General features: G+C 38.7%; 1 protein-coding gene across 1 annotated transcript in view; it reads left to right on the top strand.

Moving 5' to 3' along the window:
* LOC309619657 (uncharacterized protein) overlaps positions 1-16,001 on the top strand; it is a 386,823-nt gene extending 370,822 nt beyond the window's left edge. Inside the window, exon 4 of the mRNA XM_082375087.1 lies at positions 7,467-16,001. Coding sequence (XP_082231213.1) covers positions 7,467-7,660 — 194 coding nt within the window. The 3' untranslated portion in view covers positions 7,661-16,001. The remainder of the gene's footprint in view (positions 1-7,466) is intronic.
* The last annotated feature ends 2,414 nt before the right edge of the window (positions 16,002-18,415 follow it).

Here is an 18,415-nt window from a genome sequence, read left to right as displayed (position 1 = left end):
CACATGCAGTGGAGGTGGGGGTGGGTAGGTGAGGGGCTCCCTACGCACTCCACACAGAAGGGTACCTGCCTAGGAGAAAAGCATGGCATTTGAAACAGGCCACTTTCACTGAACCAGAAAGGTAGCTCCCTGGTAATAACTGACCACATGGCCCTTTCTCCGTCTCCCTTCCTTGTAATTCAGCAAGACAAATGCTGGATAATCTCTTCAAAATGTAAATTGGTGCAGCCACTATGGAGAACAGCATAGAAGTTCCTTAAAAAACTAAAAATGGAGCTACTATATGATCCTGCAATTCCACTCCTGGGCATATATCTAGAGAAAAACATGGTCCGAAAGGATACATGCACCCCAGTGTTCATTGCAGCACTGTTTACAATAGCCAAGACATGGAAGCAACCTTAATGTCCATTGACAGAGGAATGGATAAAGAAGATGTGGTACATAAATACAATGGAATATTACTCAGCCGTTAAAAAGAATGAAATAATGCCATTTGCAGCAACATGGATGTACCTAGAGATTGTCATACTGAGTGAAGAAAGTCAGACAGAGAAAGAGAAAAAGAAATGATACAAATGAACTTATTTACAAAACTGAAACAGACTCAGGGTCATGGACTTAGAGAAAGAACTTATGGTTACAGGGGAAAGGGATAGTTAGGGAGTTTGGGATTGACATGTACACACTGCTATAATTATTTATTTATTTATTTTCACATCTTTATTGGAGTATAAATGGTTTACAATGTTGTGTTAGTTTCTGCTGCACAACAAAGTGAATCAGCCACGTGTACATATATCCCCATACCCCTCCCTCTTGAGCCTCCCTCCCACCCTCCGTATCCCATCCCTCTAGGTCATCACAAAGCACAGAGCTGATCTCCCTGTGCTATGCAGCTGCTTCCCACTAGCCATCCATTTTACATTTGGTAGTGCATATATGTCAATGCTACTCTCTCACTTCGTCCCAGCTTCCCCTTTCCCCCCGTGCCCTCAAGCCTGTTCTCTACGTCTGCGCCTTTATTCCTGCCCTGCCACTAGGTTCATCAGTACTGCTTTTTTAAATTCCATATATATGTGTTAGCATACGGTATTTGTTTTTCTCTTTCACACTGCTATATTTTAAATGGATAACCAGCAAGGACCTACTGTATAGCACAGGGAACTCTGCTCAATATTATGTAACAACCTAAACGGGAAAAGAATTTGAAAAAGAATAGATACATGTATATGTATAACTGAATCACTTTCCTGGACACCTGAAACTAACACAATATTGTTAATCAACTATACTCCAATGTAAAATAAAAAGTTAGAAAAAAGATTTTAACCATTACCCCAGGAGCCCATTTGACAATTGGATGCCGTAAAATCATCTTCTCTGTTGCCTTCCTCCTTTCTCTTTTGCTCTCATGCCCTCTCATTAGGTCACCCATCTTGATGTGGAAGTGTCAAGGCATGGCTAGAATCTAGAAAGCCTTACACTTTGCTTTCGTGTTAATAAAGTCACCTTATGTTACTGCATCTTCTTCCTGTATTTGGACAGTAGTGATAAGAATACATGCCCTGACCTATCAGTCATGTATGAAAGTTCTTTGAAAGGTATAAAATGGGATGTAAATCTATGGGGTCATTAATATTGTTGAAGGCTGTATGGTCCCAGATAAATAGACAGAGGTTGGTGAGCAGAGAGCTTCCTTGGGTTTTCTTAACAAGGTTCATTAAACCTTGAACATGAACATTACTTTCCTTTGTCTCTCCCTACTCTAACTCATTTTAAATGTTTTTGTATTTATTGTACAGTTGATAACTTATTGAGTGCTTTCTTGTTCCCTAATTGTCAATATATGCTACCCAAAATGGCATTCTATCATCATCTGTTGTCTTACCCTTAAATTGTTTCATGCACGTTTAAATTATTTTCTCAACCGCATAGCACCTGCCCACACTGTTTAGATAGTATCGTGTAACATAGTCTGTCTTTGATAGATCCCGACAAAGCTAATCATCCCACGTATTATTACCTTTTTTTCATGTAAGGCTGGAAATAAAGTTTATTATATGCCTTTCTAGTTAAGTCTCAGAGAAAGAATAGATGTGCTGATGCAGTGAGAATTAACCACCTCTCAGATGAGAGTAGTTTGGACAAATCCCATTGGTACAATGAGTATCTGCTAAAGAATGCACATTTTGTAATTTCTGATATAGAAAATAAATCATGTTTTAGTCTGAATCCTTGGTCTGATATCTCTGCAAAGAATACGTATTGCCTTTTTAGACATAATTTCCTATTTGAACTAATCTGCATTTGTACCACTAAGCTTTTTTTCCTATTTAAATAAATATTAAGGAATTAATGCTCCTCATTTTAATGAATATGTCAATCTTCTAATGTTCATGTATACCATATTTTGGAATAGATTTAAGCTATGGTGAGATCACTGCTTAATCATTTCCAGTTGTATAATCAACTTACGGAAAGAAGATTGACTTGAGGTTACTTGGGGGAAAATATCCCTTCATTTTGTAGATGAATTGGAACACTTAGGCTAATAACATAATGGTAAAAACTAATTTGACGCCAACTATTAGAGAATGACTTTAGTCCCATAGTTTTGAGATGCCCCCATTCTATGTTATGAGAAACTTGCATTTTCTCTAATATACTGTCTTTATTTTTAAGTATATTTTGATGAATAAGATGTGTTCCACGATTTGATGGATAGTATGGTCTTTCCAATTTTCAACACTTCTCTACAAAAGGAGGGTTTAAAAAATTTTTCCATCAAAACACAAATGAATTTAGAAGCTAACATCTCAAAACAAGAGGGAAGTTTGCAGTTCAACTTTGTGATGATAAATCCTGCCTGTTTACCAGGTTTTGCCACCCATCCTGCTCCATTGCTAGAGACACCTCCTTCCTGGTCTTGAGGAAAATGTTCTGTACTCACTACAAGACCATCCTCATGCTGCAAGTCTAACTCTGACTTGTACTCTGTTCAAATGATTCGATATTTCCTTCATTGCCAAGATGCTGTTCTGTCTTCTTCCTCCCTCCCTTCTTCCTTTCTTCCTTCCTTCCTTCAAGTATTAAGACTAGTGTCTTCAGTCCGCATTTGGCTGCTTTACTATTTATCCAGTGGCTTTCATTCTGCAGCCGCAAAGCAAGCATCTTCAGCTCATGAATACTTTCCAAGTTCATCTCCACCTCCACTGCCCCCTTCGTGATGAGCAGCTTATTTATTTAGAGTTTTTCTAAAGGACAGCGTTAAGCATTCTCAGGTTGACATGGTACAAGTGTTTTAGTTTCTCTAGGCAGGAATATGGTGAAGGAGCAACCAGAAATGGATTTATCTATTTTATACCTAGTTGAAAATTGATTTTAAAATATTTGTGTTTTTCTTCCAGTTTTATTGAGATATAATTGACATACAGCATCCTATAAGTGTAAGGTGTACAGCGTCATGATTTGACTTGCATACATCATGAAATGATTATCACAGTAAGTTTAGTGACCATCACCTCATATAGAAACAAAATTAAAGAAATAGAAAAAAATGTCCTTGTGATGAGAACTCTCAGGAATTACTCTCAACAACTTTCATAGATAACTTAGAGCGGTGTTAATTATATTTGTCATGGTGTACATTATATCCCTAATACTTATTTATCTTATAACCGAGTTTGTACCTTTTGATTGTTTTCATCCAATTCCTTCTTCCCTTACCTCCTGCCTCTGATCTACAAATCTGATCTCTTTTTCTATGAGTTTGTTTGTTTGCCTTTGAAGTATAATCGACCTATGACACTATATTAGTTCCTGTTATACAACATAGTGGTTTGATATTTCTATACATATCAATATGAAATTATTAAAAATATTCTTAATACCATTTTGGCATTATTAGCCAAAGGGGACTTTTGATTTCTTAGAGAAGTGATCTGAAAAGGCACACCAAAACAGCAAAGGATGGAAAATTGATTTAGGTTGGTAAAGGTTGAATTGTCCAGCAGTTTCAGTCTATTTGGGACTGCTATAACAAAAGGCCTTTGATGAGGTGGATGGTAAACAGCAAATATTTATTTTTCACAGTTATGGAGGCTGGGAAATTCAAGATCAAGATGCTTGTTGATTCTGTATCTGATGAAAGTCTGCTTCTTGTTTTGTAAATGGCCGTCTTCTTGCTGTGTCCTCTCATGTTGAGAGGGGCAAAGGAGCTCTCTGGGGTCTCTTTTTTAAGGGCACTAATCCCATTCACAAGGGCTCTACCCTCATGATTTAATCCCCTCCCTAAAGTCATACCTCCAAATACCAGCACACTGCGGGGATTAGGTTTCAACATGTAATTTTGGAGGGACACAAGCATTCAGTCTATAGCATGAGGTTACTTGTATAATTGTTAAATAAACTCACAGATCTGTCTTTCCTTCTCTCCTTCTCCCTCTCTACCTCTCTCTCTCTCCTCCTTCTCTCCCACTCACTCTTTCATTCACTGGATTATTTTCTCTTTGAGATTGACTAAAACTGTACCAATTCTTACTATACTTTCTGATTAATTTGTTCATTTAGCCAATATTTATCATATATATTCAGTTTATAATGATTAGCTATTAATTGGGTAATAATCGGGTGCTAAGTATTATGAGAAATAAATTATTATATTCTTTATTTCCAGAAACTTTTCTTGAGTGATAGCATGTTCTAGTCATGGGTTTGCTATGTTGTGTGTGAAGAATGCAAGTGAGATTCTAATGACCAAGACATGGAACCTGCACTCAAGATCCCGGTGATCTAACAGTAAAGCTAAAGTGTTTATACAAATAACTATCTTCCCTTTTTAATAACACCACTTCATTTCAAAAATATTGAAAAGTGTTTGTCAATAAAATATATTTGCAGAATTTAATAATCAAATAGTACTGCAAGGCTAAGTACAAAACAACAATATTCCTATAATCCAACCCTCCTTCCCCGTGATATTCTTCTACCAACTTTCTCTTTCCCTGTTCTCCTCATCTGTTTCCTCATTATGGTTCTATGACAATGTTGGTTCAGTTGATATTCAGGTTTTATCTTATTTATCTTATTGTACCTGGTTGATGTATTATACCTTGATTACATTTCCTTTCCACATTTCCCAGTGGAATTATGACCCTTCTATTATGGGCTGAGTTGTGTTCTTCTACAATTTATATGTTGAAATCCCAAACTCCAGCACCTCAGAATGTAATCGTCTTTGGAGATAAGATCTTTACAGAGGTGACTGAGTTAAAACGAAGCCGTCAGGATGGGGCCCTAATATAATATGACTGGTGTCCTTATAAGAAGAGAGACATGAGGGGCACAGATGCACGGAGAGATGACCTTGTGAAGAGGCAGCAAGAGGGCGGCCGCTTGCAAGCCAAAGACAGAGGCCTGCGCAGAAACCAACCCCGCCAACAACTTGATCTTAGACTTCCAGCTTCCATAATTTTAAGAAAATACGTTTCTGTTTTGTTTCAGCCATCCAATCTTTGGTGCTTTGTTGTGCCAGCCCTAGCAAACTAATACACCCTCTCTGAACACTACAACACCTCAGATATTGCAACAATTCTACAATTTTCTGGGAAACCCCTTCCAGATAACTCTCCCCCCTTGCTCCCTGTTGGACTCATGCTAAAGCCTGACACAGAGCTCTTCTCCTGGGATTTTGCCCTCACCCTTTGTTGCATCCCCTAGTTATTGAGTTCAGTGTCGTCCTCCTTTTGCATCATTTACTCTCTTGTTTTGGCAGCACACGCCCATAGTGCCGTGAAAAAAGTAGGAAGGGAGAGATCGCTTTCACCCTTGGATATATGAAAGTGCATGATTCTGCTCTCACGTTTAATTGATAATTAGGCAGCATATACAATCACAGTTTGAAAACCATTCACCCTCAGAATTTTGAAGGAATTGCTTTATCATCTTCTAGATTTGAGTGTTGTGGCTGAGACGTCCAATGCTTTATACCATTTGATGCTTTTTAAAAATTTTTAAATAGATCTTTATTGGAGTATAATTGCTTCACAATACTGTGTTAGTTTCTGTTGTACAACAAAGTGAATCAGCCATATGCATACATATGTCCCCATATTCCCCTCCCTTTTTTTTTTTTTAACATCTTTATTGGAGTATAATTGCTTTACAATGGTGTGTTAGTTTCTGCTGTATAACAAAGTGAATCAGCTATACATATACATATGTCCCCATATCTCTTCCCTCTTGCGTCTCCCTCCTACCCTCCCTATCCCACCCCTCTAGGTGGTCACAAAGCACAAAGCTGATCTCTCTGTGCTATGCGGCTGCTTCCCACTAGCTATCTATTTTACATTTGGTAGTGTGTATATGTCCACGCCACTCTCTCACTTCGTCCCAGCTAACCCTTCCCCCTCCCTGGGTCCTCAAGTCCATTCTCTACATTTGCGTCTTTATTCCTGTCCTGCCCCTAGGTTCTTCAGAACCATTTTTGTTTTTTTAGATTCCATATATATGTGTTAGCATACGATATTTGTTTTTCTCTTTCTGACTTACTTCACTCTGTATGACAGACTCTAGGTCCATCCACCTCACTACATATAACTCAGTTTTTTTCTTTTTATGACTGAGTAATATTCTTTTTGATGTTATCTGATATATTTCTTTTTCTCAAAGTTTTTTGGATTTTTTTTCTTCTCTTGCTTTCTGAATTTGCATGTTGATGTGTTTTAAGTAATTTATCATTCATTACACTGGGACTTTAGCAAGCTTTTTTGATCTGGAAAATAATATTGTTATCTTCTAGAAAATTTTCTTGAATCACTATACCCCAGATTTAGTTCCTTAGAAAACAGACTATGAGATAGTGATCAACATGCAGGAAGCATGGATCTCCTGGATTGATCCTCTAATTTTCTGTATATGTGGGTAGGTCTTAAGGACCAGTGGGCTTCACGGTAGCAATATTGGGTGGGGACCCAGCTGTTTCTTTGAGGGACCACCAAAGGTCACTATTTATGTCTTTTTTGGGTGTGTTGAATTTTTCCAGGGAAGACTACTCCAAACTCCCGCCTATAAATATTGGCCAAAACAGGATATTCTTGCAGTGAAGTGGAATTAAGAAGGTTTTGGGGGGGGTATCATCAAACAGTAACTTTCAAGCGTGGTACCCTCTCCCTCACCTTTCCTCTGTGCCATATGTACTAAAATCTGGGTAACCTCTGATTCTATTTCTCCACAAAATAAACCACCAGTTTCTGGGAAGGGACCAAGTATTTAAATATTTCCCATGAGAACTTTCAGGTAGACTTTCTTTTCAGTCTCATGCCTCACTGTAGCCTTCCTTGATATATAGAATCTCAATAGATAAGCCTTTACAAGCTCCTGCTGCATGATTCTTTTGTTGACATCTCTTCATCCCCTGATAGTTCCCTCCCCTTTCCCTTTGTGTTGTGGGTTTATCGTTACAGTAAGTCCCCTACATGTGAAGCTTCAAGTTGTGAACTTCCAAAGATGTGAATGTGCATCTGGTTCTAACAAGGAACCCGAACCTGTGCCATCAACGTCAGGCATGAGTGAAATTGCAGCCTGCCCTCTGTCTCCTATTGCTGACGATCCTTCCACTCTACCATCTCCCACCTGCTCTCCCTCCTCCAGTCAGTAACTCTTCTTGCCTGTTCACTCGATGCCAGCCCCTGTGTGTCAGCTGTTGTCCTGTACTATTGTACTTTTCAAGGTACTGTACTGTAAGGTTAAAACTGTTTATTTTTTGTGTTTGTTTTTATGTATTATTTGTGTGAAAAGTATTATAAACCTATTATAGTACAGAACTCTATAGCCATTGTGTTAGCTGGGTACCTAGGCTAACTTTGTTGGACTTATGAACAAATTGGACTTACAAATGTGCTCTTGGAACAGAAATCGTTCGTAGGTAGGGCGCTCTCATTTGAATGGGATTTCTGGAAGGAGCAGAGAAAAAGCCCTCACGTACTCAATCCTCCATGTTTAACCAGAAGTTCTCACTTTCTACTTGAAATGTAAAATTCTAAACAAGTGAAAGGAGGAAGAGATTATTTTTGGCTGAGAGGTATGAGTAGGTGAAGAGGCTTAATGCAATAATAAAGACACTTCCTTTCAGAGTATATAAAAGACGGGGCATATGGCTTTTTATTATCAATACAGTCTGTCTAATCTGTAACAGCACTGAAAATGTTGTTGGATTTCTTCTGGCAAGACTGATTATTGATTTTTGTGGTACTGTCTGGAAAAGGTTATTTTTTGCTATGGATTCCTTCTCACTGAATTAAAAAAATTTTTTTTAAAAGAGGGGGAAAAAAATATATAGTGACCAGGGCTAGACCAGGCTTTCTTTCCATCTCCATTTTCTATATCCCAAGCAGAATTAAAGTCTTGAGGAGGAAAGGTGCTTAACAAATTGTGCTTGTTTGTATCGTTGATGCTATCATTAATCTAATAGAGCTGCTCAAAGTTCTGTGGCTGGTCCATTTAGTAATGTCAAAATAACCTTGTTAAAGAAAAATGCTTAACTTGACCTTCAAAACCTTTGTCCTTTTCTTTCTTATTTATTATCAAATTTGTCTCTTAAGATAAAGTAAATAAAAATTATCCTTAAAGAATTCTCCCATGTTTATTTACTCATTCTGTCATTTGGAGACACCCTTCAAGGTAGCAACTCCACTGGCATGAGATGTCAGAAAATGCAATTGTCTTATATCTTTAATTATACATTATTATATACATTTAGAAGTTTTATTTTGGGGACAATATTTTGTTTGGGGGGACGGTGACCCTGTAACTGTCTGATTGTCTTCTAAGTGCTTTTAGTTGTCTTTTTTTTTTTTAAAGTGGATTCTGGCAATTTAGTGATTATGAATATGGCTTAGCCATTTGTTGTCAGCATTTATAGAAAGAACTAACATTTTTTTTGCCAACTGATAAGACTTTTCTTGAAAGCCCAAGGGAATGAAGGATGAAGGGATAAAAGATGCACCTTGGCTTCTCTCCCCAGTATTCTACTGAATTTGCCCCTTCAAGGATCAATGATCATCTCCTAGTTGACAAATCTAAAGGCAGTTTCTTAGCTTTTATTCTCCATGAAATATTTTGCTAAATGATTGAGAGAGCTCTTCTTGAAAATTTTTACTCTTATTGTATCAGATTTTCCCAGATCGCCTTTAATCAACTAACCATTCCTGTGCGTGTGTGAGTGTATGTATGTGTGTGTTGCTGGTTCCCCTTTCTCCTTATCCCCTCTAGCAGAGGTGGGGAAACTATGTTTTATTCATCTCAACCTGGTGTTCAGCGGCAGCTCAACCAATATTTGCTAAATTCAATCATTTTAAAAATCATGATAATGGATAACACATCTATGAAGATGAAAGAAATGCAGAGAGATGAATAATCACTTCTTTGGTTAAATAAAACTATATATTTTGGTTCTAATGCTCACCCTAGTTCTGAGTTTCTCCTATTTTTTAGAGGCAAATCTGTCCAAAACACTTTTTCCATCACATTGTGCATCACAAAATGTATCCACATTTCAGATGTGCGTACATCTGTATGAAAGGGGTGTCCTTATCTTTTTTCCCCTCCAAGCAAGTCCCCCTTGGTGTTTTCCTGTTACTGTGTACTTGTCATTCAGGCCTGACACCTCATTTATCTTTGACTTGTCGTCTTGTATGTCTTCCACATTAACGGAGTACTGATTTCTCCCTCATGTTTTCTTACCTCCAAAATTTTACATCATTATTGTCACTAGTATGATCCATCATCCCTTCATTCTTTTCTTCCCTAAAAATTTATTCACCATTTGGTTCGCCAGGTCTCATGCAATAAATGAACTAATCAATTAACCCTTCAATCACTCAGTTAATGAAGATTTACCAAGAGCACTGCCTCCCCGGACCAAGTTAACCATAGTCAAATGATTTCTTTCTCCATCTCATAAACCACCCATAACTCCACTTTTATGTAGAGTGACATTTTAAGAAGATTCTGAGGTGGAATGCCCTCTACTCTCTGGTTCAGTCCAAATAATTCTTCCTCAGGGAGGCCTTCTCCAACTGACCTAAGGTAAGTCCTCTCTCAGCCTCTTTGCTACCCCTTTATCCTGCTCTGATAACACAGCACTCACCACCCCTATACTTCCTTGTTCATATATTTTTACTGAGTCTATCTCCTCAAGATTGCATTCTCATTACTTCATGTCTATTTACTAATTTAATACTTACCAAAACCCTATGATGTATATTGTACTACTGACACCATTTATAACTATGGTAACTAAAGCACAAGCCCAAGGTCACCCAGATACTAAATAACAGAGTGGGGTGTCTGACTTCAGAGAACAAAAGCTGTATTTATTTTTAGTTATCTTTTTATGCCAAAGCTCCCCAGTAAGAGGTAAAATAATGATATACACTTCCTCTTTAACTCTAGGGCAAGTTGCTTGAAGATAGGTAATCGAGTCTCAAAATTCTTTCTGTCTCCTATAGTGTCTAGAATTATTTTGTTTGAAATGCACAAGATTTAGGAATAAGTGTGATGTGACAAATTAAACCCAGTAACACCCTTCAGAGCTGTCCAAATGGGATATAACTGCATTAAGAAAGGAAAAAACAAACAAACAAACCCTTCAAATCAGAGCAAGAATAACCAAGAAAGAATTGGAATCAGATGCTGCCTTTTTTCCTAATGGGGCTCTTTCCCTCTCTCCAAACACACAGGCATCATCAGGAATTAGAACAAAAGAAACGTTAATGTTTTACATCTTTTCATAAAAATAGAACCGATTTATCTATCACTAACCTTGAAGTACTTAGGTCCTGGGAAGTGGAGAGTAAATGATGGTTTATGTTAGCGTTACGACATCTTCTCCAGGGATGTCATAAGATCAGCTTTCTTAGACTATTTAGATGCTTCCGTTTACATCCCCAGCCAGGAAGAACCGTAACTCTGATGAACGACTTTCTTTACCAGACCAGACACCTCATTTCCTGCCTTGAAAAATTTGAATTAGCATTCACACTGTCCCTAGAGGCGAAAAAGAATATATAGTAATGCACCAAATCAAAGCTATTCTGAACAGTGTTTGTGACATGTTAGAAAAAATATCCTGCATTGACTTAACTGCAGTTTGACCATTGACCAACGGGTGCTATATAAAATTTCCCCATTTTAAAACAATAAAATCAATATTTCAAGATCTGTGAACTTGAGGCTTAAGACAAATCAAGCAATTCAACTGAGAAGCGGTCTGTATACTCAAAAATAACAAATCAATGACTTTTTTTTTTCCGTTTCATTCATTCATTCATTTGACAAACATTTATTGAAAGCCTACCATGTGCTGGCCTCTAGTCTAGATGGTGGGGATACAGCGTGAAGAAAACAGACAAAGCCCCACCTTTGTAGAACTCATATTCCAGTGGTGGAAGACAGATACGTAAATCATACAAATACAGTCTGTCGAGTAGTGAGAAGTACTATGGAGGAAAGTCAAGCAGGGGAGGGGGCTGGTGTGGGCTGGGTGGTGGTGGGTTGCCTGTCATTCTGTATAGAGCATGAGCAAATCAATGACTTTTGACAGTAATTTTGAAATTGATTTTTTGGCTAATATTATTATAAACTTACCATAATCAGCATGAATCTAAGTGTGGTGTTTGTTTCTAAGAATTCCACCTGTGCAATCAGATAGATTTTTCTCTCACATTAAGCTGTTATTATCATACCATCTTTGTAAAGTCACCCTAGGGTAAGACATCTATTGATGCTTCAAACGGGAAGACCAGAGGTCTAAGCCTGTGATGGCTATTCTATCGCTAAAATGGAGCTGAGGTGCAACACTCCAAGGTATGATATTGGCCCGATGATCGTTCTTCACTGCTGCAGCATCTTTGTTTTCCCTCTTGTACTACTTTATTGGTAGCCTGCTTTGTTCCATCAAAGACCCTAACTCAGGCTGCAAACACTTGCTGCCAGCGTATACATTCTTTTTTTTTTTTTCCTATCCGTGCTCTGGAAGCCGATATCAATAAGATGTTGTTATAAAGCTGTCTTTTCTGTCCTACAACAAATCTCACTGGAGCAGAGTGTCCTGTGCCTGCAGATGCTCTTAATGTTTTCTCCGCTCTGTCAGTTGATTTCAAGGCTGCCTCCCTATCAAGCCATGTGCTCCTTCAAAAGGTACATAAGCCAGAATGAAGGGAAGGATCATAAAAGTGTTTGACAATCTCATATCATCGTCACACTTCCTGTCATTGCTGGATACATTCTTCCCAGGTGGATCTTTTCGTAGCAGTCTCCTCAACCCTCCAGTTGGCTTTCCTCTTTCCCGTGATGGGAAGGCTCTTAACTGACCTAGAGAAACTAGCTGGATATTTTGTGGTCACTTGGGGTAGTCATATTCACTTTCAAAATAAAAATAAAATGGTCAAGTCAGCATTATTTCTCTTTTAACTCTTAAGATAAGTCATTGCTGACATAGCAATAGATCTCATCGAAACGTTTACATATGAGTTTAAGGAAAGCTGTCCATGGCTTCCACAGCTGATTGCTGATTCTCCAAGCGCTTGGCGACTTACCCCTTACCCATCATTCAAGTGCCGACTCTGCTTCCATCTCCTGTCCTTAAGACATTTGGTCCATGCCAGAATGTCCTTGAAATTGGTCCTATCCAAAACATCCATGAGCATATTTGGTCCATGCCAAATGGTCTTGGACAGGACCAAATATCAAAGACTTTTTGGTATAGACCAATGTCTTATGGATGTTTTGGACAGGACCAGATGTCTGCTAACTCGTATACTTAACACTTGCTCGTTGCTCCAATTCAGACAGTGGCTGTGTAATAGTAATTACAGAGGAGCCATGAGAATGGATGATATTGCCCCTAAAAGTGAGCTAAGTGAGAAGAAAATAAGGAGAATATCAACATATAAGTGTGAGCCAAAGGTACCCATGCACCCCTTCCAGATCACTCTGCTTCTCCAAAATAGGATCATTTATTCTTTTGATACTTTGTACTTGCTCATCTTCTGTGGCTCCCCTCTCTCCCCCTCTCAGAGAGTTTTCTGATACTCAACTTTATTCATCAGTCCTGTGGGTTTGTGTGACATTCAAGGAAGTGAAGAACGACTGTCTGTGTTCTTTCAACTGGAACACAAGTGTTTCCATTACAGGTTCAAACAAACCATGTTTATGAATTGATGTCTCACAGGACACACACAACTCCTTCACTTCCAGAGATCTCCTCGTGTCCTTTGGATAACGTAACAATTATGCAGCAGGAACCCTGAGGAACATTGAGACCTGGCCTCAACATATCTTGTCAAGGACAAATCCAGGATTTGTCCTCTACGTCGAGAACAATCTTTGTATTCGCAATGCAAGTATATCACAATACACAGTGCACATGTCAGGTAAAATGTCTAACTGAAACCAAAAATTTGAGGGACAAAAGAAAATCCTTCTCATTTGAAGTGTTTCATAGGAGACTTCTGCCTCCTCTTTTTCTGGCCTCCTCATGTTTGTTATCTTAGCATGCTGACAAAAAGTAGATTGTGGCGTTCCCTTACTTATGTAAAAATAGCTTTCCTTTAATGAGAAAAGAACAGAACATGAAGGAAATTAATAGTAGAGGTCACGATCTAGAAGTTGAGCTGGGTGGAAATCAAGATGAAACTCTGACCCTGTAGAGGAAGAAAAATAATTTCCCCTCTACCTTTCTAGGTTCTTGGCTGAGACACTCCCTGTATTAAAAGAGAGATTAATAGGAGAACACCAAATTTAATTTAATTTTATACATACAAAGATATGAGACCCAAAGAAGTGACCAAAGCTATCAGCTTTTATATCTTTTAAATAAAGAAATAATAAATTTGTAAAGAATTGACAAGGTTGGGCTTGGGGTAGTAAACTAGTAAAGAAGTAACAAGGTTTGTTCATACAGCCTTCTAAGCCCTGAATTCCCTGTCTCTACTGATAAGGGTGTATTTCTACCTCCTGGTATGGGGAGGGTACCTTTCACATGGGAGATTTATTTCCTGCCTTCAAGAGGACAAAGGAGGGTCAGAGTGTCTTCTTTGCACTGGCTGTTTCTTAAGTAACTTTAAAATAATCAATATGGCACATTTTGGGGTGACCTACTCTCAGTTCCATCAACCTTTTAAAATCAAAGCAAATTCATCATAAAGGTGTAGATCTAGTATATATAGCAGGTGGCCGATGTTCCTCTTCCCCTAGGACCAAATGTACCACATTTCCTGTCCCAATAAACATTTCTGTTACCTTGACATTTTCAAAAAAACAAACCAAAAAAAAAAGCACCTCTCTTTGGCAAGCACCAATGGCAAAATGTTTTGGAGGAAAATAAAACTTTGCAAGTGATGTTGGGTGGCTCTAGATGACCAAGGCTCTCCTTACCATCTGCTTTATTCTTACGGTATTGTCTCAACCGTTCCTCTAAGGCCTCTGAACACAGCGGGGCACAGTGAAGATACCCGAAGAAGCAGTGGCGGGAAGGTGGTGTGAATGGGGGAGTGGACTCAGGAGATTTCTCCTTCACGGAGTCTACGGGTAGAAGGGGTCAGAGGATGACAGCACACATGAGGGGATTGGCTGGAAGCCTCTAAAACTCTTTTCTCTACATGGTGATGATGTTGTGACCCAGGAAGGCCTACAGCAGGGGCAGGTGGAACGATCAAGTGAGAAACAACACAGACCCAAAGGAAAAATGGTTTGCCACCTGTCCAATACGAATGAAACGGGCATCATATGTACAATGGAATATTACTCAGCTGTAAAAAAGAACGAAACAATGCCATTTGCAGCAACATGGATAGACTTAGAGATTGTCATACTGAGTGACGTAAGTCAGACAGAGAAAGGCAAATATCATGTGACATCGCTTATATGTGAAATCTAAAAAAGGGTACAAATGAACTTATTTGCAAAACAGAAATAGAGTCACAGGTGTAGAAAACCAACTTATGGTTGCCAAGGGGAAAAGCAGGGGGAGGGTTAAATTGGGAGATTGGGATTGACATATGCACACTACTATATATAAAATAGATAACTGATAAGGACCTACTGTATAGCACAGGGAACTCTACTCAATACTCTGTAGTGACCTATGTGGGAAAAGAACCTAAAAAAGAGTGGATACATGTATATGCATAACTGATTCACTTTGCTGTACACCTGAAACTAACACAACAATGTAAATCAACTATAATCCAATGAAAATTAATTTAAAAAAAAAGAAATGGGATATCTATGATATTTTGTGGCTTGGGGTTGTATGAACCTGAAAATGAGAGAATTGTTGTCTCATTAACAGTCATTTAAAATACACACGTTCAGTGGGCCCACTGGTGCTACATGAATAAGCTCTCATGAAGGGCATGGAGAGATATGGGGGTTAGAATAAACCCATCGATGTGCCAACAGGTGGAAAATACAGCTCTCTTATCTTTCCTCCCTCTCCTTCTATGTGCTTGTGAGATAATAGCACCTGTACTCATTCAAACTGAACTATTGACAATGACTTGGTGCAGTCACTCTGCCTCTTTTTCCTAATTCTAGTGGGATTCGTAATGTTCTCTCCTTGCCGCTCAGCCCTTCTGTACCTGTCAAATAAGTCCTCTCACAATGCATATTAATCTGAGACATGTGGCTGAAAGAAAGAGCTGATAAGTCCATCTTCGAGATGTGATAGATATAAAGCATTTCTAATGAACGGGTATTGTGTCAAGCATCTGCAGGATCACCGAAACCCAGGGATATTTAATTTAAAACACACACACAAAAGATAATGAAAAGAGAAGGAGACTCTGCCTGTATGTGGGTTTCTAGTTTCTAAAAGTCAGTTGTCTTTTGCTGTATTGCTGCTAATTAAATATTGCACCCAAAGTCATGCATGAACTTGAAAGGTGCAGTGAAACACACTCTTCAATTGGTATATGACTTCTTTGTGTGTGTGTGTGTGTGTGTGTGTGTGTGTGTGTGAGATAAATAGTTTAGGCATCAAGAAAGTCACAAGTACAATATTAGAGGTAGTTCAATTTTTTGGAAATTGATGTTGTATTGGGCAGAAAAACTTGTCTTAGGGATAAGGAGTAAGAACATATAGAAAATAAAAAAACTTTCCTGAAAACTGTGCTGTGAGGCTAAACTGGGAAGCTTAAAGCATCATTCCTGAACAAAGGGAGCTGCATAGCCAGAAGCCTGCCAGAAGTCGAGAACTCATTTAAAGAGAATTCTTAAAGGCTACTTCTGCCAAGGAAAGTTGGGTTGAAAGATGACAAGTTTTCCTTCCCCCTTTAGAGGCTACAATTTACCCTTTGAGAACTATTTTTCTTCCTTACCTTTGCTTCAGATTTACTCACTCTAGCTGTTCGAAAAGCACAAAGATTTGGCAAACGGAGAGAAGGGGGCTACACCTTGAGAAATTTTAGTATCCTTGAGTTCCATGGAGACTGTCAAGGCTTTCATCCCCTCCCTGTTAGCGCTAGCTAAAACCCCCTTTTGCCCTTTTCAAAGGTCAGGGGCAGTAGATATTTTTGTAAGGGGCACACTTGGACTAAAGAAATGAGCAAGTGTGCTGACAACAAGAAGCTTCTGGAAAAGAAAGAAAGGAAAGGTCACTGGCCTGGAATCCTTCCTTGTGGTGGAGGTTCAGAGCAAAGGGACAGGACCCAGGAGGAGGATGGGGTAACCAAAGAGTTGGACTTGGCATTGGTCTCTTCACCAATGTGAGCATGGAGGATAAAGGCCATTGCCAAAGGAGAGGGATATGGTGAAAGAAACGCAGGGCAAATAATCTCTTCTCCCTCGCTTTCCAGGGGTAGCTCACTTTTTGTTTCTTAAGAATTCTGAATGCTCCATACAAGTATGATATTAAATGTGTGCATTGGGGAAAAAGTGATAACACCCTAAGTTCATTCAAGAAACATGAAAATATTGAAATAGTGCAGAAAAAGTCCCGATGGAGTCTGCAACATTAACTTCTACAAAGATGCTCTTTCAATCCTAAAACACTTAAATCACAAGCTTTATTTCTGTCCTGGTTACTTTGGGTGAAATAAAGATGCAATGCTACCAGGTAAACAATGTCTTGGTTTTCATCATCAGATGATTCATGCCTTCCATGTATAGTGTTAAGTAAATTAAAAGAGGGCATACACTTCTGTATTTTCATTTTTTAAAAGATATATTTATTTATTTATTGGGCGATTGGGATTGACGTGTATACACTGATGTGTATAAAATTGATGACTGATTAAAAAAAAGAAAAAGATGAGAAAACTGAAAAAAAAAAAAAGAAATATAACTTTGTCTGTAGGATGGAGAAGAGATGGAGGGAGAGACCAATGAAAGGGAAACCTCTTGGGGACCTGTTGCAGTGGTATAGGTGGAAGGTAAAGAGGCCTTGCACTCAGGTAGGGATAATGGAGATGGAGAGGAAAAAATGAACTTGAGAGCCATGTCTATGGCCTTGGGACTAATTGAATATAGTGAATGATGGAAAGACAGTCATCAAGGATGAGTTCCACACCTCTTGCTTTCATGACTGTGAAAGTTGTTTGGCCAAAGAGAGAATTCGTGTCTCATTCAATAGACACTATCAAGTACTGAATTCCATGTTGTTCTAGAACTTGTGTTAGGGAGTAAGTAAAAAATGAAGTAGAATAAAGATGAAAATGAAGTAGAGCAGGAGGAGGAGAAAAAGGAGAAAGAGGAGAGGAGGAAAAGAGGAAGAGGAGAAAATATCCTCTCCTCTCAAGACCTTTTTAAGGGAGAGTCAGCTCACACAGGGTCTTATAGGTCATTATGAAACTCAGACTTTTATTCCAGGTGAAATTGGGAGCCACTGCAAGGTTTTCAACACAGGATTGCTGTGATCTGACTTACATTTTAAAATGATCGATCTGACTGCTCTCTATAGAATAAACTGTAGATGGATGGGATTGGAAGCAGTTAAACCAATTATGAGATTATTACAGTAATTCAGGTGAGACAGAATGGTGGTCAGGACCAGGCTGGTTTCATGAAGGGGATAGGAGAAGGAGTCTGATTCTAAATAAATTTTGAAGTGGGAGCTAACAGGATTTGCCGACGTGATTGGATTGGAGTGAAAGAGCCAAGAAAGGCTTAGGTTTTGATTTGAACAGCTGGGATAATGGAGTTGCCATTGACTGAGATGCAGAATGCTGTGGGAGAAATATGACTGTGGGGAAAAATCAGTTCAGTTTGGAGTTGTTAAGTTTGAGATATCCACCCAGCATCAAAATGGAGTTGTCAAGAAGGCAATTGGACACATGAGTTTGGAATGATGAAAGAGATCTGAAGATCTAAATTTGGGAGTTTGTCACCATATAGGTGATACTTAAAGTCATAA

Source organism: Balaenoptera borealis, assembly GCF_965194805.1.
Source record: "Balaenoptera borealis genome assembly, chromosome: 21".
Lineage (NCBI taxonomy): Eukaryota > Metazoa > Chordata > Mammalia > Artiodactyla > Balaenopteridae > Balaenoptera > Balaenoptera borealis.
This window is presented reverse-complemented; position numbering and strand designations above follow the sequence as displayed.